Source organism: Bacillus rossius, chromosome 1 (assembly GCF_032445375.1).
Source record: "Bacillus rossius redtenbacheri isolate Brsri chromosome 1, Brsri_v3, whole genome shotgun sequence".
Classification (NCBI taxonomy): Eukaryota; Metazoa; Arthropoda; class Insecta; order Phasmatodea; family Bacillidae; genus Bacillus; species Bacillus rossius.
This window is the reverse complement of record NC_086330.1, coordinates 358078163-358103330: the sequence shown is the minus strand read 5'-3', so window position 1 is coordinate 358103330 and position 25168 is coordinate 358078163. Positions and strand designations below refer to the sequence as shown.

General features: G+C 35.7%; 2 protein-coding genes across 2 annotated transcripts in view; one reads left to right on the top strand and one right to left on the bottom strand.

Moving 5' to 3' along the window:
- The window catches only part of LOC134528287 (sortilin-related receptor-like), a 121888-nt gene extending 114285 nt beyond the window's left edge, over positions 1–7603 (top strand). The window contains exons 31-32 of the mRNA XM_063361782.1: positions 3559–3777; positions 6462–7603. Coding sequence (XP_063217852.1) covers positions 3559–3777; positions 6462–6523 — 281 coding nt within the window. The 3' untranslated portion in view covers positions 6524–7603. The remainder of the gene's footprint in view (positions 1–3558; positions 3778–6461) is intronic.
- Positions 7604–8838: 1235 nt separating this feature from the next.
- LOC134528289 (alpha-(1,6)-fucosyltransferase) overlaps positions 8839–25168 on the bottom strand; it is a 40898-nt gene continuing 24568 nt past the window's right edge. Inside the window, exons 9-11 of the mRNA XM_063361783.1 lie at positions 24720–24899; positions 19463–19613; positions 8839–15204 (exon numbers count right to left, since the gene is read on the bottom strand). Coding sequence (XP_063217853.1) covers positions 14872–15204; positions 19463–19613; positions 24720–24899 — 664 coding nt within the window. The 3' untranslated portion in view covers positions 8839–14871. The remainder of the gene's footprint in view (positions 15205–19462; positions 19614–24719; positions 24900–25168) is intronic.

The following is a 25168-nucleotide window of genomic DNA, read 5'->3' as shown; positions in this document are numbered from 1 at the left end:
CACACATCGGTGGAACGGCGGGGAACGAGCTCTAGACAAATAAACAGCTCTGAAGATGACAATTATGCAGCTTCATTAGAGTAAACATACGAAAAAATTTCTAATGTAATACTTAAAAATGTAAATATTTTCTAATTGTTTTCTTTTGACTTTTAGGGTAGGCCATTCAAACTTATTTTAAATAAGTAATGTGATAAATATAAATTAATTGTTATACATAAATGCAAAAACGATTTATCAACACAAAATGTATGTCTAATGAATTTTCACATTAATTTCTACCAAAAATTATTTTTACATTTGTTTGGCCTCCTGAAACTGCAGGTCGCCTTATATTCGGGGTCGCCTTATATTCGGGCCAATACGGTATAAATATGTATATGTGTATGTAGGTGTGTGTGTGTATATATATATAAACAAACTAAATTCGACAATACTTTTCTTCGAAACAGAAATCATTCAAGTACTAAAATATTCAATGGTGTATTAGGGTTATAGGATAGACCAACCCATCCCCATCAAAAAATAATTTAAACACTAAACTCAAAATATTTCACAGGATAAAAAATTAGTTGCAGCCAACCACTGTTAATTTTAATGTATGTTTGGGAATAACTTCTTTGTTTATGAACTAATTTTAATGATTCTTTTTGAATTGGGTTCAATATATTTCCAAGGTGATACCATTTTTGATTTTTATTTAATTTTTATTGGAAGTTGTACTTCAAATATATGCCAGGAACTCCTCAAAATCAAATTTGAAATGTAAAGTGATTGAGGTATTGTTAGCCTTATGAAAATCCTAAAACAAGATAGATACCTAACTATGGTCAAGGACATGCTGGACTGGACTAAACGAACTTGGACTACAAAGGTTAAAGACAAATAGCATGGACATGTATGTAGATTGAGTTATATTATGGATATTACGTTTATATTTTATAAATACCTTACTATAGAACTAAGCAGAAACACATTGGAACTCTTTAGCGTAAAATAACAGCATAAAAAGGGTGAATTAATTTATTGTATGTGAATTATACAATTTTTAATATATATTTTAAGTAAAAAAGCATATAATGTTAGTTACAGGACGAAGTTAGACTTTGCAATCATATCATTTATGACAATGCTCTTTCGTTGTGTGGTGTACACAAAAATGTATTTGATTCTAAATCAGATAATGCTATTCCTTTCAAGGTTTTCACATGACTGAGAGCTACATACACCTGGCCTTTAGTGAAATTTTGGTTTTCTAGGTCTGTAACAGCTTTATCAAGTGTAGTGCCCTGTAGCTTGTGCACCGTGACTGCCCAGCTTAGAGTCAAAGGTAACATTTGGCACTCGACGTCTCCATATCCTTTAGTGTCCTGAATTGTTGCAACAACAGAAGTTATCGCAACCAAGCCATCTTCATCTTTCATTCTGCTTCCAATCGTATCATCATTAAATTTTATAAATACACATTCCGGTAATTCGCCTTCTTCAATTTGTTCTCTCCGAAGAGCAGGCCACTTTAATTTCTTGACAATCTCCATTGCTCTATTTACAAGCCCGTCAGAGCGATATATTTTGCCTTAGCCTGACCTGGTATTCTTCAACTAACTTCAGCGTTGATTATAAACCTCCGCAGTTATACACATCTTTTGTAACAAACATTTTTGGTGGTGTCTTTCCATAAGTGGCTATCTCACGAGCTTCATCTACAGTGTTTATGGTATGAACTCTTTTGTGTTTCAGCATTTTCTGCGGTCATGTTATCGTTGTAAGCATTCACTTATTTCACAGTGGGATGGATTCGAACTGCAACTCTGTCAGCAAACTCTCCTGTTAAAGATATTTCCCAGGTTCAGATAGCAATTGAATCTGATTGGTAGTTAATTCACCAACTCTGAAATTATTTTACAGATCAATGAATTCACTATCGTTTCGTTGGCGCATATTTATTGTCATCTCACAAAAAATAAAAAATAATGCCACAAATTAATTCCTGTTGCAAACCATAGAGGTTGCAAAAAAAAGCCAGTTATCTGTGACATGTGGCAGTTGCATAATTTTACCAAAGAGTAAGATGTTAACTGCGCCAAGTAACTTCTCATTAATGGATACTTCTAAATCTCGTGGGAGACCATTGAAAGTTTGTTCATCACTAGCCAATTTATATGACGGCACTTGCATATTTCTCGATGAAGCTTACGTCCAGTCAGAAGTTGATATGTCATGGTGTTGCCTTTTTTGATTGGAAGTAAAAATACGGAATGCAGTGTCTTGCCAAATATATTTCGGGCAGGGACTCCAGTTTGAGTAATACATTGATAGTTGGAGCATAACGTTTCATGTGTTCCACTAGTAATACAGTCTACTGCCCGAGGTAAGTCCTGGAGTTAAAGAAAATGATTTATATAAATGAAATAGCCGGATGGACGCGGATCAGTAATCGTGGAGAGTTGCAGACGACGGGTGCGTGAAGCTCCTTCCCTCGGGCAGGGACGGTGCGACCTCGAGGCGGGTCCACCACTCACATCCGGCCATCGGCTGTTAACATGTATTTAAATAATGCGTGCCACCGGTAAAGGAATGAACATACATAAACCCTCAATTAAATTAGCCTATTGGCTGAAAACAATAAAATAACATAACTAATTTAATATTAAAATAAAGTCTGCCTCGGGAATGTTCGTCCTCGCTCGGCATCGTTCGGGAGCAAAGCACCTGACGTCACACCGGTGGGCGCGTTCCGACACACGCACACACCCATACACTACGGAGGGTGGTTTGAAACGCCCGGGTCATAGAGGGTGGTGGTGGGAGGAGGGGGCCTGCAAGGGCGAGACATGAGGCACATCGGGCTTAGGGAGGGCGTAGCCCCGGTCGACGTGGGCATATACAACAGGGGAAAAAAAAACATGTCGCAAAGCCCGAAACACTGCCCAAGCTTACCTTCTACTGGCTGTACATACCGTATTTACCTGAATCTAAGATGACCCCCAAACTACAGCCTCATGTTTTCAGGGGGAAAAAAATTTTATTGTAATAAAAACATGCCAACAAATTAATATAAAATTGAAAATGTGAATGTTACAAAGGATTTCAACCACCACTTTTGAAATACTGTTAACAGTTTATGTACAAAAAGAAATAAATAGATATATGGCTGGTACTGTAACTGTTGGAAACTGTTAAGAGTTTCATTATGCTGATGCATGTTTTTGTACAAGAAACTAGTCTAGATGGGCACCATCTTGTGCTATAGAACTTTCCAAAAACATCAGTCATAACATGTGTAGCCAATAACTACTGCACAACCCAAAAACATTGACCCCAAAATAGGTATGTTTACCTAAAAATCAGTGTATCTGAATCTAAGGCGGCCCCTTTGTTTTGAATTATAAATTATGGTAAAAAATGTCATCTTAGATTCGGGTACATACGGTAGTATTGTATTAGTTTTTAAAAAAATTTTATTTACGAAAATATAATGGTACACGTACAGAGGTTACACACGGCTCAGTGGTTGGGCACTCGTGCGACCGGGCTCATGCTCATGGAATGTGGCAGGCGAGTGGGGCCCGGCGAGCGACGCCAGCGCGAGTGGCGCCAACACGCGGCTGGTGAGCGTGGTGCTCCCGGTAGCCGCCCTCGTGGTGCTGCTGGCCGTCGCCCTCGCCGTCTTCGTGGTGCGGCACCGCCGGCTGCAGAAGAGCTTCGCCTCGTTCGCCAACAGCCACTACGACTCCCGCTCTGGCTCCGCCACCTTCTCCGGGGCCGACGGCCTGGGTGAGTCGCCCCACGGCGGTCCTTGCAGTAGCGGATCCAGAGAGGGGGTAAGGGGCTCAAGCCCCCTCCAAAAGCATCTGGGTCCACTATTGTTTTAGTGTTTGCCTTGATAAAGCCTAGCCTCAGCTGGGTCAAGCCCCTCCCTAACCAAAATCCTGGATCCGCCACTGGGTCCTCGTGCTGGGAATTACCCTTTATACTAGTTTTATTGCATCCAGGGATTTAGCCAGGTGTGCTGGGGTCCAGACTCCTCCTTGCCAGCATTTGTGTGTCTGTGTGGGACGGGGTGGGGGGGGGGGGGGGGGGGGGGGGGGGGAGACAAGTAAAGACAGAGTACAAAAATTATAGCAGCTTAGCCACATAACGTTACGAAGAGAATAATTTGAAAGATTATTGATGTCATCCTTAGTGGGCTACAATTATTTATTTCTTTTCCGTATTAACCCCTACATGTTTCACTCAAAGAAGCAGCAAGAATAATTGGTTTCGGGTTTTTTTTTTTGGTTCCCCTCTTCCCCCCTTTTCCAAGTTATCCCAGGCAGGTGATCCACTATCTCCTTCATTAAGTGTTACTGCCTAGAATGACCTCGTTGTAGACAAAATAAATATATGTATGCATTAAAAAAAACTACCTCATTATTAAAAAAAGAGTAAAAAGTTCAAAACCTTAAAAGATCAGGCACTACCATCATGGATCTCCTCCGTTAAGTGTTACAATCTTATTACAGTAGAGTCTCGCTAATCCGGACTTGTCCAGACCGGACCCTGTCCGGATCACCGAAAGTCCGGATTAACCGTAATCAACTTTAAAATGTATCAAAAACAAGTGTTATAGGCTAAAGAAAAAATCTTTATGCTTAAAAATCAACTGTGTTTTATTATAAAGTACTTAAAAAACTAAGTACATATATGTAACTTATAAATAACACAATACATTAAATTTAAAATTAATTTGCATTTAATTTTTCGTTGAGTTTGAGCGCGAACGCTTGTAATTTTACGCCCCACAGCGGAACGCCTTGTTCACGTTGTTGGCAAAACCAAATGTACAAAGCCTCGTCTAAAGTTTCATTTTTTTTTTAACATGCTTCTTTTACCCAGACTGTCCTTACTCACCATTTTGGCACAAAAATCTTCAATTTCTTTCCGATTTTTTTTCCCAATTAGAAACAGTTTGTTTTCCCGCTCCTAAATCTTGCGCGATTCTAGTTAATGATTCACCCGCATCAATACGAAATAAGACTTGGTGTTTTTGCTCCATTGTTACAGTCACTTTCTTACGTTTAGTAGCCATTACGTTGCTCTTAATAAGTGCACTCAATACAACACTCGCACTGAATAAAAATAACTGTCACGGGCACCTATCACCAGCACGAGTAACCATCGACTGAAGGAAACAAAATAAAACAACTCACAGATATAGAGTGAGTCACTTCTTGGAAAACAGACGATGAGCATAAAACTAGCGGTAAGACTCCCGGCAACTGAGGGCAAGAGGACTTTCTCTTAGAAATGTATTTTCTTATTTTCTTTTGTCACAACATTCTTTTTCATCATTTTTTTTTTTTTTTTAGATCCGTCCGGATTAACCGGACGTCCGGACTAGCGGGGTCCGGATTAACGAGACTCTACTGTACATAGTCTTTCAAAGAATTTATTATTGACAAAATAAATACATATATGAAAAAATAACCTTCCTCATTAATAAGAAAATAGTAAAAAAAAATTAAAGATGATCAGGCCCTGCCATCTTGGATTTTCAAATATTTTTCCACTGTTTGCAACACAGCTTCTGTATTAAGTTTTCTGTAGATATATTAATTGTGGATGGATAATTTGAAAGGTTTAATCACTACAATTTTTTTTTAGATCACATAAATTAGTCTTTATGTCGCTTTTATTATAGGTAATCCTTTGGAAACCAAATTATTATTTCAATATTTTTTCCATCCAAAATGCAACTTATCGGGCCTTTTTTTGGTTTCACACACAGTTAGTGAATTTTAGCTTAACTAGTTAATTGTAAGGCGCATGTTTGAAAAATGATGAGTATAACAAACATATTAACTCAATATACACTAGAAATTACACATAATTTCAATATTTTTTTTTAATATTGTGCAAATGGAAAATATATATGTATGACATGATAAAAAAAAGTGACAAAAAATTGTTTTTAATGAAGAACCGCTTCACAAACTACATTGTATGTTAATTGTCTCTGTTCAATAATCTTCCATGCTGTAGATTTTATTCAATATGCACGAGGATGGCAACCATATTGGCAGTGCGATTCGTATGAAGGTGTTAAATTTAAAACATTAGCATGCTACAATTCAAATGTGTCTTGACATCTATTCATGATCAATTTAATCCTATCATTAACGCTGGAAAATTGAAACAACAGAGGTTGGTAGATTCATATTTGCAAGTGGAGGCCAAAATTACATTAAACAGATATGTGCGGTCGAAACGTAGCAAACTAAAGCCACGGCTCTCTACTTTATCACTGAAAAATGCTGAAAACTATCTGCCTTGTCAAATCATGACGCAATGCCCCCCATGCATTTTATCTTTGCGCCACGCACTCTGCAGCAATGCTAGGAGAAACAGGTTATCAAAGAGCGATGATAATGTTACACTGTTAGCGTATGTGTATTAATAATTTTTTTTTCCTTTTGCAGATGAAGAAGACTCACCCGTGATACGAGGATTCTCGGATGATGAGCCACTAGTTATAGCTTAAGTTGGAAGCTCTGTGCTGTGTAACATGTTGCTGTTGAACCTCTGTGATATTGTAGAAGCAACCCACTGATTATCCTACTTCGTTTGCTTGTATTTAAAACCAGAGTTTCCGAAGTATCGTGCAGCAGTTTTACTTTAAGGCAACAGAAGATATTCTATGATTTTATACCTGCAAGTACTAAAGACTATGGGATCAGTTTTATGTTGTGGAGATTTTAATTTTACAGTTATGCCTTGTTTTACCATAATGTAATCCAAGTAGCTTGAAAATAGTGTAACCACTTAGTTGCTGTAAGTTTTCTGTTAGGTGCTGATGGATACAGACTACAACATTGTAATCATTATTATACCCTGACATAAAGATGTATTTCTTAGACATTAATGTTTCTAGTTTATTGCACATTGCTTCTTTGACAAAACAGTCACACATTCTCTTCTACATCTAAGGGCTTGTGAATGTACTGTTACATGGCAAGATTATATTGTTTTTGTTTGTTGGGTACAATTTTATATTACCATATCTTCTTTTTCATTCCTTTTAAATGTTCTCAGTTTATTTCATTGCATTGCTCGCAACATTTGTAGTACAAGTGATTAAAAGAAATGAATGTGCAAAAAAATCAAAATATAGTTAGTTTTTTTTTTATATATAAAAAATGATGCTAGCTTGCATGCAGATAATTAACATTATGGTTGTGTTAGATTATTCCAGATTTTTTTATGGTTTTAGTTTGCAATTGCAGACATTGTTTTTAAGAAACATTTTGTACAAACTGGTGTTGTCTAACTTTTGTATGTAAGTGTTCTTTATTCTGTTCTTTTCATGGCCATTTCTTTATAGCAGTAGCAGCCAAATTATTATATAATGGCATGAAAACATGTAAATATAGGAACACATCTGTGTGTTTGGGTTCCTGCAAACAGTTATTTTGAACCAAAGAAATAAATTGTAATGGGCTATTTTCTGGCTATCAAAGAGTTTTTGAATGTATATTTCTAGACATTTTCAGTGTATATAGTGTTCATAAAAATGTTTATATATAATTGTATCTTGCAAAAATTATTAAAGTTATAACTCTAATTTTTTTTTCTATTTTCATTTACTGGTATATTTTAAATGGTTTTTGAATATTGAAATGTGTTTTATTCTTGTGAGCCATGGTTGAATGTTTTAGGTATGTGACATATGTCATATTCCCTCCTATCCATCCTTTGTTGATATTACACTTCACTTGTTATTGCTGTCACATTTTATTTGGTCTTCAATGATAAAAATTTTTATTTCCCATGGGTGCCGCAAGCAATTTTTTTTTTTACTTAATCTTACAAGCCCCTAACCATATTTTAGGCATTAGTCAAACTATGGCATGAACATGAAGAATAATTTTCTACATGGGGACTTGTACCATTCCTTCTCTCCTTCCTTCCTATTTGCAGCACCCATGAGGAATTACATACATTTTTTCTAAGCAGTAAGGTGTAAATTATCAAACTAATAATTTTTTTTCTCCCAAAAATACAATTTGACTTATTGTTGTTTTGCAAGTTCAACCACAATACATTAGTCTATCACATCACCTCAATTTACAAAAAAAATTGGAAGTTGATCAAAATTAAATATTTTTTTTTTTTAATTTAAATCCCTTACAATATGTTCCAAATCATGAAAACTTTTTAATTATCTCAAAATAGTTTTGGTTCACACTGAAGTGTGATTTTTGTAGTAATAATAATTATTTTCTGTAAAAGTTTTGTATCCGGTTTGGCCAAGATCTTTTGACGTACTACCTAAATTAAAACGGCAAGCATCATGTACCACAGCTTCAATGTTTACAGGATTAAAACATCAGGAACACAGGATAAACTTGGATACATGATATGGAAAAATTACCCTAGTAGAAAACATTTGCTCAATATTGTTTCCGTTATTGAAACTAATTTTTAAGTGACTATTTCATGGAAGGAGTGTGTTTAACAACGGATATTCTAATTCATACATGCAAACTATCATCAGATGTTGTCAAGCACCATTTCCACAACATTTTTGTGTAACAATATAGCAAGCAATGGAAAGGTACAAAAGAGACCAACTACATAATAGTATTCAGTCTTCTGACAATATTCGTAACTCCATGTTTATACATTTATATTGTGCAGTAGGGACTCGATATCCAACAGCTTCAAAACATTTAAAATACAAACGAATATTCATTATTTCAAAGCCTATTTAATATTGGAAACAAATATTTTAAAATTTTATATAGTATATTTTAAGTGTGTCTGAGCTCTTTTTTTTTCAGTGGCATTCACTTAATGTTGCTATTCACTTCATTCTTTATTTCAAGCATAAGCATTTATAATAAACTGAAAGGTTTCTTGATACACACACTGCTCAATCCTTCCAAGGTAGTCACAGTGTCTTATTGTCTCCTTGAAATTAAAGAAATTGTTTCATCATGTTTACAATCAAGCTTTCAGCATTTCAATGAGACATGCAACTGGAATCATCATCACATTTGAATATTTTATAAATAGAGTACATGATAAAAAAATAAAGAGTAATAAAAAAATTTTGTAAAGCAAGATAGAGTAATGAAGGCAACTTAATAACATTTGACAAAAAAAAATTATGTAAAACTGCTGCATAGATACCGTGACTTTTATAATTCCATCTTTCAAAGATGAGATGTATATAAAATGATACTTCCATGAATATTGAAACAAAGTGAACTGAAATACAATTCAGTGTAACTAAACAATCAACTTTAGTGAACCAATCTTCGCTCGGTCATCGTGCTGTTACAAGAAAGAAAGAAAGAAAGAAGGTGAATTGTAGGCATACCACACTTTGCTGTCGCAACAAGCAAATATTATTTTGACTCACTAATGTTGATAGCACTTCAATGCATGGGATCAAAGTGTTGGTACACTTATGAACAAAAAAGGATGAAAAGCTTTTTATCAACACTTACATAGGGTTGGAAAGGGGGACTAGTACAAATCAAAATATGCCTTTGCTATAACTTTAATTTTTTAGTAACCTCATCATTAAAATAAATTTCTTAACTTTTCCCTGTAGCTGAAATCCCCCTGAATTTTTCAGATTTTTCATGTTGCTAGCCATCCTGTGTATAACAAAATTAATTATATATACATAGTACAGCAATTTACCATTTATAGCCTCAGTTTATAACAAACAAAAATAGTTAAAAATTTGAAATACTCAACACAAAATTCATTTAAAACTATTTGAGAGGACAAAAAAGTGATTACTTAAAAACATAAACTTGTGGCCCACAAATTAAATAATTAACGCTATAACAAATGTAACACACACAGGTGCAGTTGCAGGAAGACTTCTCGGGTGGGACTGTCATACAAAGAAAGGACACAGTTGTAAAACATGCCATTAAATAAGCCAGAGATTGACCTTGGATTATTTACAAATTCACATTCTCAAATACTGAACCTTAATAGTTCCATACAAATTTATGAAAGAAAAGTAAACGTTTAACATATGAACATAAAATACGCCCTCCAAAATAAATAAACACATTTTCGGGCTCGGGAGGGGCTATTGTCGCTACGAACCAAGCTTGAACATTTGTACCATATTTACCCGCATAAGAGTAGCACCTGCGTATGGGCTGCAACTTCAATTTGGGGCAAATAATATAAAACATTTTCACGGAAAGAATCACCCTCGAATATGGGTTGCACCTTATCCATCTCCAATAGAATATACACGTGAAGTCTTTATGGCCCTTGTCTTATTGCTGCGTAAGAAACATGGCATTGATGTTGACTCTAGGTCCTTTTTTTTTTGATACCCATGTTTTCCTTCCCATGTATAGTTCTTTTTTACCTGTCCCTTTCCCCAAGAGATAAAAGACAGCATGCTATTTTCTTGTCAAATTTTTTTGTCAGTTCCTTCAATAAAAACAAGCACGCCCTTTACAGCAGTTTTGCCATGAATGAAACAATGTTTGGACACAGTTGCGTCACAAAAAACCTGTCGACGTAGAAACGTGGTGATTTTATACGGTAACGGTTCACTGACATTCACACCGATGAGACACGCACTCACACAGACACACAAGCACAACGGTGCAGTTCATGATTCTTTACACACATTGCTGAGATATTTTAACTAAACAATTTAATCATGCCCGTAATGTATTTATTAAAAACCAAAACAGGCTAGTTATTTAAGCACATAGTCAACCACAACAGTGCAATGCTATTCCGTTTTAACCAAAGTGAAAAAAAACTTCCATCGCAGTACATGTTATTACTTACTAAACAAAAAAAATTGGCATAAAATGTGTGACCCATATGCGGGTGAATAAGGTTATTAATAATTTTAATGCACAGCAGTCAGATTGGTCTTCCTAGCAACTTGTCACATGCTGTGACAACACCAAAAATTACAACATGGGTACAAAAAAGGCTTAACACGACAGTGCCTAAAAACTTGCAGATTTTGAAAAATGTGTTGCTTCTAGCAAGATCATGAGTATCGTAGTTTATCATTTCCTCGCCAAAGATTTTTTAGAATTTTTTTTTCTAGTTCAGCAAAACTACAGCTGCCGTAATTTTACTTTATTATTTACAGTAATTGAAACTTTGCAAAGAATTTAAAAAATGTACAAGCCCTATGCTGACTTTTTACATACAAAGCATTACCTACAAACCGCTAGATAGAGGAGTTACCTAAATGGTACAGCATAGCACCAAAACCAAAAATGTAATTAAATAATCAATCAGAGAACCTGAATAAGCGTGGGACAGTGCTTTAAATGTTTAAATGTAACTACATATATGTTCAAATTTAAAACTTACGTAGAAGCAAACTTTACAGCAGAAAATTTTGTTAGCTTAATATTCCAACAAGAAATTGATAAACATTTAAAATTTAAATTGCTACTGTGACTCAATGTACATTTTCCGAAGATTGCAACTCCAAAATTATAGGTAATTAAAGGTTTTTATATTTTGTCAATAGTTAAACAACATGAAATAAACCTGATCAATGGCTATGATATCTTATGTTTGTCTTTTGTATGATACATAACCTATCATAACATTACATACCAGAATTTTTTTTTGTGAATGGATTACAATCATTTTCCTACAATCTTGCCTTTTAATTGCATATTCAAACATTCATTCCCAATCACTTATGAAAAAATTCCATTTAAATAACTACTTGGATACAATAAAATAAACCTGATCAATGGCTATGATATCTTATGTTTGTTTTTTATATGATACATAACCTATCATAACATTACATACCAGAATTTTTTTTGTGAATGGATTACAATCATTTTCCTACAATCTTTCCTTTTAATTGCATATTCAAACATTCATTCCCAATCACTTATGAAAAAATTCTATTTAAATAACTACTTGGATACAATAAAATCAACAGCTCAAAATTTATAATTTTTTTAAATCACAAATTTTTTGATTAAATTGCAAGAAAACAAGTATGAAAAATTAAAATATATTACATATTTATTTAAAGTCACATAATAATAAAAAAACCACCACTTTTCCTATTATAAAAGTTATCTGTTACACTGCCCATGATTAATATTCATTAAAGATTTCTTTACCACAGTTTTTTTTTAATTTTTTTATTAACATATATATCCAGCTTTAAATCTGAGAAATAAAATAAAAAATTCATGACCTGAACTTATCCCTGAAAAATTGACTTTTAACAATCCTAAAAACAATAAATGTAAAAAAAACTAGCAAACCATGTAGTTGGCAAAATTCAAAAATTCACCAAAAAAAAATGTTTCTTACAAATATTACAATATCAAAACCACATCTTCAGTTTTCAACTTTTCATTGAAGATTAAAAATATAAATAATGCATAAAGAGAAAAACCTTACTGTCTTTATGCATAAAAAAAAAAATATTAGTGTGGAATTGGATCTCAAATTATTCAAATCCAATCTCAAAACTTGAATCACAAAGAATATCTCGTACTACATCCCTATAATCCAAATCTAGGTTTCAAGGGTCAAAAATAAAAATAAGTATGAGAAATAAAAATATTAACTATAGTGTTGAAACAGTCGACCTATTAAATGTTCGTTTCACAAAGATCCAATACAGATCGTAATTTTATTTACATAATTACATACTGAAAGTAAAAAAAAAACATATTGGGGAATGGTACTGTAGAGACTTCTGAGTTGTTAAGTGTTAAATTTTTCAATTTACTACATTTTACCCAATAGTTTTCCTCTAATATCAAGTCTTTTGAATAGATACAATTTGATGGTATTTGAGGATTTTATTGTCCCTTATGTTAAAAATAGTAACAAATGACACCTTGTTCATAAATGCTTACATTGCCTAACATCTAACATTTGGGCAAATAATGTCGGTCTCGCCAGGGACGTAACCAGAGGGTGACAGACGGGGTTTGTACCCCTGGCATTAAACTGGCACTACAACCTATGGAATAGCTTTCTAAACTTGTGATCTGAACACGAGACATTTCTGAACACATATTGAGCACCTGAAAGCACCCATAGATCACACTATGTACATGTAGAACTATACACAAGGAATCCTGCGAAGGTTTTTAATACTTACAATAATAATATTTTATATATAGTTACAACTATAAAACTACAGTATTTACAATGCATCTTGTTTGACTCACAGCTACGTACATTTGATCATATGTATATAAAAGAAACATTTATAAAAATTCATAATGTGTGAGGTAAAAAAAAAATTACAGGGTCCCCGCTCTTTTATATTTAAAAATTTTGAAACACTTTTAAAGGCTGTTTACATTTTTTTTTTAAAAGAACCTTTGAAGTTACAATTTTGGCATGTTTAGAAGTTTTGAGAGTTAAAAAACCAAATTTTTTGCACATTTTTAAGTAAAATTAATATAACGGTTGATTTGCTATCAAATCATGACTTGTAGGTATTTCCTGTCAATTGAGACCTTACCAAAATGGTTCAGAATTCTCAAAAATTACATCTCCCTAAAAAGCTTAACATTTAAAATTTATAACTGCAGGCAGAAATATAAATGCCACAATAGCAAATTATAAATTTCTGGATAATTTATTTAAACAAATTTATAAGAAAAAAAAATTACCAAGTTAAAATTCTATTGTTTAATTAAAATGATGCAACATTATATATATTGCCAAATTTAATGTCAAACATTAATTTTTTTTTACAATTTATAGTTGGCACAAATGGTCTAATGACATATGCTAAAAAAAAACAAAACAAATAATCCAAGGAATATCATGGAGAGATGGGAACCCTCAATAACCAGTACATATGTCTACAAAACTCAACAAAGTTTCTAAACATATAAAATAAATTAGTTAAAAATAAAAATAAAGCATAAATATAGCAACCTATACCACGTCAAAGTTGATCTGATTTGATCATGTGATGTAAAAAAAAAGAATGTGTACCCATACACGATAAATTGACAGCAACAGTTAAACACTTCGTCGGGCAAGAAAGAAACACAATTCAGACACGTGTTTGTTCCTGTGAGAAACTCACCTCGGAAATCAGGACAATGTTGCCTTGTCACTGCGTTCAACACGTCGGTGTAGAGAGTCCTCCTGCAATCAGCGGTCGGCTGACACAGGTCAGACCCAGCCATCTTGCATTTTTTAATTTTCTTTTTGCAGTTACGTATATCAATTTTGGTATGAAAAGGCATAATCAACATCTTCCCAATTTTTTATACATTATTACGTAAAATCTGATTGGTAAGGGGGAAATACCGGAAGCGAAAGACACCATTCCGGTTTCAACAGTTTTAAGGCCATAACAATTTGGCTTAATTAAAATATAGTCAAGATTTAAATGGAATGCTTTAAAGGAATAATGACTAGCTGCTAGATAATAGTTCACCACTTAGGGTGGTTTTTCAAGACGTTCAGGTAAGGTAGCGAATAAGCACTGCCTCGTTGGGATACAAGCAGAACATAGCTCGTGGGCCGTATTCCAGAACGTGTCCAAAGAATCCCAGCAAGGAAACAAATCAGCTATTTTTTTTGTTATGAACGGTGCCCTGCGCGAGGTTAAAACTGGTGTCAACGCATTCTAGCGGACGTTTCACAACCAGCGATACAATTTTACAGCAAAAATACTAGTGATAGCAGCACCATCACACAATTTAAGTTGACTGTTTTTCAAAAACTTATACTTAAATTTGCATGACTTGCAGCAACGTTAACTGTTCATTACTCGATATTTTCATGATCTGTAGTAACTCTGTGTACTGCAAGTTGTGGTTGAACGTTTGCAAGTCGAAGATGGCGGGGTCTGGCGACCACCCCTCACAGGCCGGTCCTCTTCAAGGGCACCTTGGGGTACGTGGGGAAGTCGACGGCCTGCACCCTCTCCACGACCTTGAAGGAAGGGTAGAGGCCGACGCGGTTGGTGCGCAGGTTCTTGCCCTTGCTGTAGCCGTCCCAGTGGTTGCCCGCCACCCCCACCGCGTCGCCGCGCTCCAGGTCGATCTCGCGCGAGTCCAGCGCTCGGTGGGGCAGCACCGCCACGCGGTTGTGGGCCGTCTGCCCCCCGTAGTAGTAGATGTCGTCCAGCGAGCGGAAGCGGTCCGACGCGTCCGGGTACATCGTCTGCATCAGCTCGTAGGCCACGCGACACACCTGCCAACAGTGGTTCCAGTCAGCGCCAAAAGCAATACACATTTCCTGTTCTTCCAATCTCATGTTATAATTTTTTTTTATCTAACATAATTTCTTCGGATGGTACACTATATAGGCATGACACTTTGAGTTAGTATCAAATATTTTTGCCTGATACAGTTTACTCATTAAGGGAGAGAGATGGGTATGAACTTTAATTTTGCTGATACCTGTTCGTAATCTTATAAAAGATGTTACTGGTCATGTATAAAAAATTATAAAAAAAATTTCAAGTAAACTTAATACATTTTTTTATTAAAATATTGTTTAGTTTGCATGCTTCTGGAATGATTTCACAGACAAAACAAGTGTTTCTATTTTATAAAAAAAAACTACATAAAAAAAACTGAATGAGCCTTAAACTAGGTATACCATGGCATAGCATTTTTTGCAGTAAAACACTCATAGAAATTTATATGAATGCTACACATGACAAATTTAAGTTTAAAAGACTAGATTTTTTAGTTTTTTTTTACTTACAGTTTAAATAAAATTTTCCTAATACAATACATCCTTCAATTTTTCTAGGTGTAAGCATTAGCAATAAACACTATGTCTTCGTGTTTTGCCATAACTATGGCCCTAGTGAGTGCTGCAATCTACATAACACCAATGAACTAAGTGTAGGGGACCACGTCGTTTTCAAAGCATATGACGTGATGCCCTGTCTCCCCGATGCTATGCTCTGGGGCAGATATTGGTTATCGGAGGCACGCAGATAACAGTGTGCCGTGTATTAGGGATTTAGGCACGTTTTATTTAAAATTTTGTAATCTTAAATATTTTTGGAAATATATTTTTTTCTTTTCTTTTTCTCTCATCTTATTTTCTTTACGGCCAGGCCCTCAGCCTCTGTTCTCAGAGGCGAGCTGATTCTCTTTCCCAGCCTCATGCTAGGCTAGCATTCTGGCTAATATTTCTCCCGCCTCCAGGCACGTCGGGGCCGGTAACTTTATTTCTTCGCGTGACTACCTTTTGCCTACAGCAGCTTGTGAAGCAGTGCTGAGCCCTGCTAACTCTGTCACGAATCGGTATAAGGTTCACTAGCAGCAAGACACGACAGGAGGATCCCGTGGGCCTTGTGTCCCACAGACCATGCATTTTTTGAAGCCATCCTCCTCCTCCTGCTCACCCACCACTTTCTTCTCAGAAGTGTGGCTAGGGGCGACGACCGCACGGGTACGTTAACCGAAGTCAAGGCCATCTCAGGCTTGACAGCCGCAGTTACGATTCTGGACTTTAGCGACACCTAGCGACGACTGTGGTAACTAATGCCACTTGTGAGGCGTCTGCAGCGCCGACACTACCGCGCTCGCGCGGAGGTAACGACAACCTCTCTCCCCTCCTTATGTCTCAGGCCGCTAGGTGGCACCACTGGTTACTCCATTACCCCCTAGCTTGACACTCTCGTCGGTCACTAGTCGATTTATTAGTACTTCTTCTCGCCACCCAAAGATAGCGCCTCAGTCGCGCAGTCACTCCAGTAAGATCTAATTTTTTTTATGCCGGACACCTTCGGGTGGACTCGGTAATTTTCGGCTCAGAGCCTAACCCCCCTCCCATTCTCTAGAGACCCAGCGCTTATGATATTCTGGTGATATCCCGCGCTGAACTTACTTCGGTGCGCGCCTCCTGACTGACTGGTACCGTTTGTATCTGCGATCTTCGGCGAATCATCGACATCGTATATTATGTAGTCTTCTCAGACTAGAGGGATGGAGTCCCTAGCTAAAATTATTAACCAGTCAGTAGTTTAGTTGAAAGTAGAGAAACTTAGTATTTTTATATAAAATATTTTCTCATTATTCATGATGACTTCCGTGGCTACCGCGAAACGTGGTTCGAGTTTGCGGAGACGAGACGCCCTCTCCTGAGCGCCAGGACCAACACCCTGTTTTGGTAAGTCTTGACGTCATCCCCCCCCCCCTTTTAATTTCCCTCTATTGGCCTTTTGCGCCATTTAAGTATACTGTCTGGAAACAGGTCTAATTCTTTGGAATTTGGACTTCTGTTTCAGACAGGGTTCCAAGTTTGGGGCAACCAAAATCCTCTGCCAGAACCTCTGGAGTCAGTTCCTGCGCAGAATCCAACATCATTAGGTCTACTACCTCGATCACTGTCTACCTACAGCCCCGGGTGATACCCGCATAATTCTATCTTTTTATTCACGAACTCAGAAATAGTGTAACCCAGTTAAGACAGCGGACAGTAAAAAGCAGTTCGAGGAGAAGAAATTTATATTATGTTTTGGAAGGACTATATGTACAACCTTTAAAGTTACCAATGTTGATTTCATTTATGTTTTTAAGTATTGTTATTTTTGTTAAACATTCAGGGCCGGCCCGATAAGAAATGAGTTCAAAAAATATATATAATATAGTCAGTGTAATTGTGAGGGATTTAAATAAGATCACTTATCAATAAAAAAAACCGATGTAACTAAGGAAAAGTCAATCTATAAAAAAAAAAAAAGAACAATGATTAATAAAATAAGGAAGTCTATAGACGTAACAGTTGTTTTTATTTATTTAATATATAATAACGATCCTTTTACTCCCAAGTATTCGTAGGGAGTCTCTAAATTTTCTTTGTTTACTCCTAGTGTCACCTCTGTTGTTGACTTTTATGGTTATTAATTGAGGGCCCCAGTAATCAAAGCTTCCAAATCTTTTAACCTTATTATTTAATTATTCTTTAAGACACTAGGGGTATTACAACAGGCACCAATATTATTTTTCCCATGTCCTTCGAATGTTGGTTGTGATGTACGAGTGCATGTATTCTGACATTTCTTACAGCACGAACAGACACGCATCACTGCCCGGTCGTTTTTCATTAGTCAGTGGAATACCTCATTGAAATATTGTTTAACTTTTCAAAAGAAGCTTCTAAATGACAATAAATACTGCTTCTAGGCTTCTAAGTCCATGAAAATGGTGTCACTGTGACCGACATTTCAGAATGCAGAAGTCTAGAAGTACTAGCAAGTGACTGGCTACTGAAGCTTGCAATAACGATTATATTAAATACCACAATATTACTGCACCGTACCTAGGTGTTATGAACATAATTGCATTGTTCACACTATTAAAATTAAGTTAGCGTGTAAATTTATTGATATGCAAGATCTAAAACCAAGAAAACATTATATTGACAGAAAGAACAATCTATCTGATGCAAAATCTATTTTTAAAAATTTGTCAAATAAAACTAATGAAAATTATTACCAACTAGTAAATATAAACCATTTGACTGAACTGCATTATCCATTCAGTCCATGAGTAAGTATTTCATTTAAATTTTCAAACAGTACCAATCCTTAGTTCAAACGCTGGGCTAACTTAAAATGAACGAAAACACGTAGTAAAATTACTAGACTGAGCATGACACTGGTGCGCGCCACTTGAATCCGGCATCCAACGGCCACAATGCCTGATGGTCCGGCACAAGCGAGGAATGTACGCACTTATGCCAACTAACTGAACTTGAATTATAACCTACAAATTTTAACCGAGGTCAAAATTGCACAAGAGGTAGTCAGAATCACTCTGCGTGGCCCAGGATTAGTTGGTAGCGTTAGTCATGGTTTGGAATCGCTTGAGCAAGATCAGCAGGCTTCATGTTTATTCAGCATAGCTTGGCTGTCATTGACAGAAAATTTAGTTTTAGCATGTATTTGAGCTACAACTTAACTTTAAGTGATCGCAGGAGATACCGCCCAATAATCCAGCACCTGAAAAGTCCCGAACGTGCCAGATTATTGACAGTCTACTGCTATAGTAACTTTAGCTATTATTTATGATAAGAACAATAACTCGTGGTTGCGAAGACTGCCGAGATGTCATGCAAAGTTTATTTCTTTCCTAACGAGAACCAAGTTGAAACCCACACATTTTGGATGCCACAATAATCTAGGATTACCAGCCATTCCAACTTAAAATCGATCAAAATTATTATTCACTAGCCGTGTGCCTGATGGGATTTTCCAAACTTTCATCCCCTATCTAACCCCATTTGAAAATTTCAAAAACCCTTTCTTAGTGTTCACCTAAGTTATGTAAGGAACTCCTATGCAAAATTTCATGCTTCTAGACACACCGGTTTAAGCTGTGCATGTCAGCCAGTAAGTGTTAAAGAGTTTTACCAAGCATATTTTCAAGATCACTTCTCTCTAAATCGTTCCATCAGCTTGCGATCTTTCCGATGCCCTTCCACTCACTTGCGATGAGAAAGTGCAGACGAGATAGTCGGACTGCGCCAGGAAGTGGATGTCGATGATGATGCCGTTCAGAGACTGGTCGGAGTATCTCGTGTGGATGGAGGCTGTCTTCGCCACGTCCGGGTCTCCAAGCACTTCATACTTGGGATACCTGGCAATCACAAACCGTGGTTGAACTTACCCGGCATCCACAAGAAATATGAATGCAGTGCAGATGAATCTCATTACAAAGTACTCACATTGAAGTATATTTCACTTATAAAACAGCTTACATTTAATATCAGATCTGTTTTAAATAATGGAATAATCTTATCAAATTAGTGTATTGTCATCGGTCTTCGATAAATCTACAAAGTTTGAATGAAATCTGGTAGTTTAAAGTGGGTCAAAATCGCACCCAAAGGAGTCGGTTACAAACATACAAACAAACAAACAAACATACAGGTGAAGCTAATATAAAGCGTGTAAAAATCCACTTTTAATATTAAGTACAAATTAAGAATTTTTTCCAGATACACTTTAATAAGATTTAGATGTTAACTTGAGGGCAAGTTTTGGGGAGGGGTGGCAGGGGGGGGGGGGGGGGTGGGGGGTTACACAGAACAAACTATGAATTAAAAAAAAGTTAGGATGAAGGAAATGCTTATTAATCAATAGTGACATACATTTATCGAATTTGTGCTACCACAAATTATGACATGAATTTCAGAATTTTTTGTTCAAAATGAATTATTGATTTTTTATAAATACTGAAAATCCACGTTCTAAAAATCAGAATACTGCAAAATTTTATGCTATTACTGTTTTTGTGTTATTTATTTTAAATTGTAATTTAACAACCGAACAAGAATTACACACTAGTGCAGTACCAATACAAAATTTTTTTGCCAATATGCCAATTCAACTGTTGCTGACTCTCTGATTTTGAACCGATATGGGGGAAAACACATTTTGTTTAAAACATTTTTTTTTATTTACTAAATTACCCAAAATGTTTCTATCTTAGAAAATTAGAACAAAAGTTAATTAGAAAGATAACCTAAGAGAATATGAATGTAATTTCATTTTTTAAACCAGCAGTAATATAAATACAAAAAGAAGTGTGCGCTTGCCTAAAGTTAGCTTTCATTAAAAATTTTATAATAAACAATTCAACAATTTACAAAGCCATACATACATCCTTTAATTATAGAAAAAAGTTAATAAAACTAGCACCGATTACAGAATTCCTAGATTTTTATTATAAAAACATTCTTAATTTTTCAATGAAAACTTGAAAAGTCTTTTAATTAAAAAAAAATCCCACATGTGCTGAAAAGTCTCTTAGATGAACACTAGTAGCAGTTACACACAGGTTATTTACAGCAGAAAGACAACTTCTGTAGTACAAATATTACTTATTTATTTGCATTAACTTCTCTAAAACTGATATCCCGCAACAGAATACGTAATTGTGTTTAGTCTAGACACAAATACAACACTCTCTGTTTTCAGTTTATAAAAGGAAAATAACTTACCGTATTTACTCACATATAGGTCACCATCGCATATAGGTCACACCCATAATTTGAGGTCTTGAATTTGGTATTTATGATTCCCCCCATATAGGTCGCACCGGTAATTTAATGACGCGAATGGCCGGCGCGCCGTGCACGAAAGAGTTAACGGGTACTGTAAAACTTTGCTACTACGAGAGTTGATAAAGATAATGGCGTGATAAATTGTTGTAACAACAAGTACTCGTAATAACTGAATATAGAAAATTGAAGTCAAGTTAGATTCCTGACTTCCTAAAATGTCTTAATTGTTGACTATAACTCGAAAACAGTGCTTTGTATTGAACAAATGCACAGAATAAAAGTTGTAGTAAATTGTAAATTTAATTACGAATAAAAAAGGCCTGTTATGATTTTTTATATCTACAGCGGTTTTCGTTATGGGTTCCGATAAATACTCACGCTAAGTGAATTCACGTCACGCGAGTATGGCTATGCTAGCCGGCTGGTTGTTATTTTCGTTCAAAACGTGGTGAAGGAACTTGTGTGGATCAGGTAGAAAACATTCGGCTATAAACGAAAGATATAAGAACAATGCTATCCTGAAATGCTGTGACATGTTTTTGGAGTAGATAATCACAGCGACAGACCGACAGGATGCTCTCCCGCCCTTGCCGTCAGCGATGTTTATTTTGACAGCTCAAGCAATTATCTTTTCCATGACCTTTCACAGCGTAAAAGAAAAACGAAAAAAAAAAAAAAAAACACGTTCGAATGCAGATGGAAAAGTAACTATGCAGTAAAATAAAAATTTATTTACGGCCCTGCTAAATTTTTCTATTCAATAAAATTCGAGGTATTAGTGATTTTTCAGCAGAAACTGCTGTGTGACTAATAAACAAATTGTATCATAATAACTTAAACTTATAAAGTATTTATTAACGGCGGAGGACAATCGTATAATCCCATAAAAATGCGGTGTGGGAGGGGAGGAGGATGCTGACAGTTTCTCGGGCGGGTAAGATAACATGACAGCTGAGACAGCTTTTCGTGCATAGTGGACGAGCCGAGCTCGGCTAGACACTGCCGCGTGGACAGTCTAGAGGGGTGGTATCTATTTTTAGCCGTCTTTGGTATGCCTGCCTGCTTACAGTACAGCTCTCGCCAAGATAAACGTGAACACATAGTGCCCAACAAAGTGTAACAGACTTGTTTTTCAGCCGATTTTACTCACATTTTCGACTTTCTCTGCTCAAATTTTTCACACTTTCTCAAAAAACGGTCGTATAAACGGAATGGACGCATCAGAGGGGGGTCGCATCGGCGGGATTCTACTGTAATGCAAAAAAAATTCCTCAAAAATTTTAAAAAAAATTCCTTCACATATAGATCGCACTTCATTTTTTCCCCATCAAATCTGGTAAAATTGCCACGATCTATATGAGAGTACATACGGTAATTGGTATTTTGAACTCTTTTTCATTTGTTTGCTGCCAACTAGGGGTGTGCAGGATCCCGACGCTTCGGGGAAAAAGTCGGGAAAATAGGCTTCAGGATATGCCGGGCGGGAATTTTATTACTCCCGAATTTTTCGGGTAATTGTTTAAAAACTTACAAATGTTTACTAATCAAGTGAAAATGTTTTCTATCAATTCAAACTGTTTTTACAACAATATTTTTTATGGATCCGTACATTTTTGAAGGGTTTCCGTACTATTTAAACACAAAACATCTTTTAAACGTATGCCGATTGTAGCGACATCTGTGGTGTGCAGTGAATTATGATAATCGTTTACACATATCTAATTGGAATATAAAAAACGTACATGGAGTACCTTAAATATTGTATGCGTTCATAAATATATTTATTCAAGGGTACAAATTTGCAAGTTACGTGAATAGTCAGTTATATAACGTTATTGCCGTCATCATCGAATACTTAACCTAAAACCACTGTGTGTCCTTAGACACAAACAAAACACATGTGGAATCCAACCTTTTCACCAAAGATATAAGAAATATTAGACTTGCGTTACATAATGAAGCGTAACCGTTCTCATTACTTGATAGCAGTGGCATGTAGAGAACTGTATTGGCACTTTGAAAAATATGAAATCACGTAGTTTTACACCAGTGCTCACGAGTATCTAAATAGTATCTATGATTTTGCTTTGGGAGAAAAAAATAGTTGTTTACTGTTGTTTAGTTTGGCGGGCTTTGTCGGCTGACGTTACGTTATTAAGGCTTGTGCAAAGTATCTGTTCCTATTTTCGATGCCGTTGTATATTAAAACAAACTAGCAGCCTACAAATAATGGAGGTCGCAACCGATCAGCCTGTTACTTGTAAACCTAAAGGTGTTTGGAAGTATTTTGAACGTCTGACAGACAACAATAAATCCCTGACAAAGTGTGTCTCTTATGGAAAATTCTTGAGATGCGAGCATGGTAGCACGTCTGGATTACTAAGACATCTCAATAAACATCCCTCTATAAAAAAAGAATTTGAGGATTCTAAAAAATATGAAGTCGCCGCTGAAAAAAGGGCACGTGAAGCGGACAAAAGAAATAGCAAAAAACAACTAACTTTGTAAGAAACTTTTAAATGGCCATCTTATATTAGAATTAAAAATTTGCTTTTTTTTTTAATTTTTCCCGATCCCGTCTAGTTTCCCGCGGGAATAATTTATTTTTCCCGAAAATTTCCCACAGTAAAAAAACCTATTCCCGCACACCCCTACTACCAACCCATTAGTTGCTTAGTGAAACATTAATTTACAAATGGAGGCTGGAAAATTTAATTATTAATACATAATTATATAAAATAATTTAATAATAGGTAACTATGAAATAAGCTGATTCACGAAATAAGAAGTTTAAAAAAAGAATACAAAATGTGCGAGATTGTGAGACTTTGTACAAGTTTACAATTCAAGAACTGCAATTCTAATACCAATTTAACACGTTCAGCAACAAAAATATACAGTACCAAATATGAAATTTATATTTATACGAAAATGCATTTCATGTGGTCACATCACAAGAAACAGTAAAGTAATGACATCATGTGAAGCCTTATATTATTACGTTATTTTAAAAACCTAACGTAAGTTAATCAAAAAATGTCTCCATTACAATATTACGGACATTTCTTTGCAGTTTAAGCAGTTGGTATTTTCTGTTGTTTGTGATGGCAGTTGTGCTGTAAATGAATAAAGTTTTTGTTCCCATATAACTTTACTGTGATGGTGATATATTTATTTATGATGTATTAAATTCACGAACTTTATTGAAACACACCATGTATATGTTTGATATGTACGGCTGGCATGCGTAGCTAAGAAATAACGTGAGTTAAAAATTATGTAGTACTATGAAAAGTGAAAAAGATTTTGGCTGAAAATTAACTAGCGTATTGTGAATCTAATGAAACGCCGATTCAATTTCATATCGGCAAAATCTGCTTCTGCCGATCCGTATTACCATAGCTTTATTAAAAACCTCATTAGTAATTTTTAGTTTAGCATTAAGGACAAAACTCAGTTTTTTTTATTACTTTTTTCACTATATAAGAACTGAAACCTAATCATAAAACGAGGATCTTGATGTAAAAACAAACCAAAATAGAACCGACCAACCAAACCCAGAACCTATCAAAATTTTAATTTATTACGAAGAAAAACTTTCTGAACTTGAAAAAATAAAAAGTTTTAATGGATATAAATTTATCTACTGGAATAAAAAATGACATCCCGTAACTCACTTCTTCTTTGTCTCCGTGATAACTTTTGGATCGTCCGATGCCAGGAAGATTCGTCTCTGGTCCACTGGTCCATTCTTCATTTCGAACTGATTGAAATATTCCTCCACGGAGAGCATGTACTCCTCGACCGAGTGGAACGCTGCCTCGGTCCCCACCTTGTCCGTGCGCCTGATGTGGACGCTGGAAACAACACGGTGCGGAGCTAAGAGCGAGCGTAACTCACTCCCCGCCCGGCCAAATCAACATATATAATAAATGTAGGCCCCCATGGGGGACATTGGTATGGTAGCCCTCCATCCTCCATCCACGAAGAAGATGATTTCAGTTTGGAACCACAGGGCTTGGGTTCGAAGATGTGGGTGTCAAAAGAGGGCATCACACTCAAAAAAGGGTATTTATATCGCATAAATGACTTAACCTAAACAGTGAACGTTGGTACACGACAAACT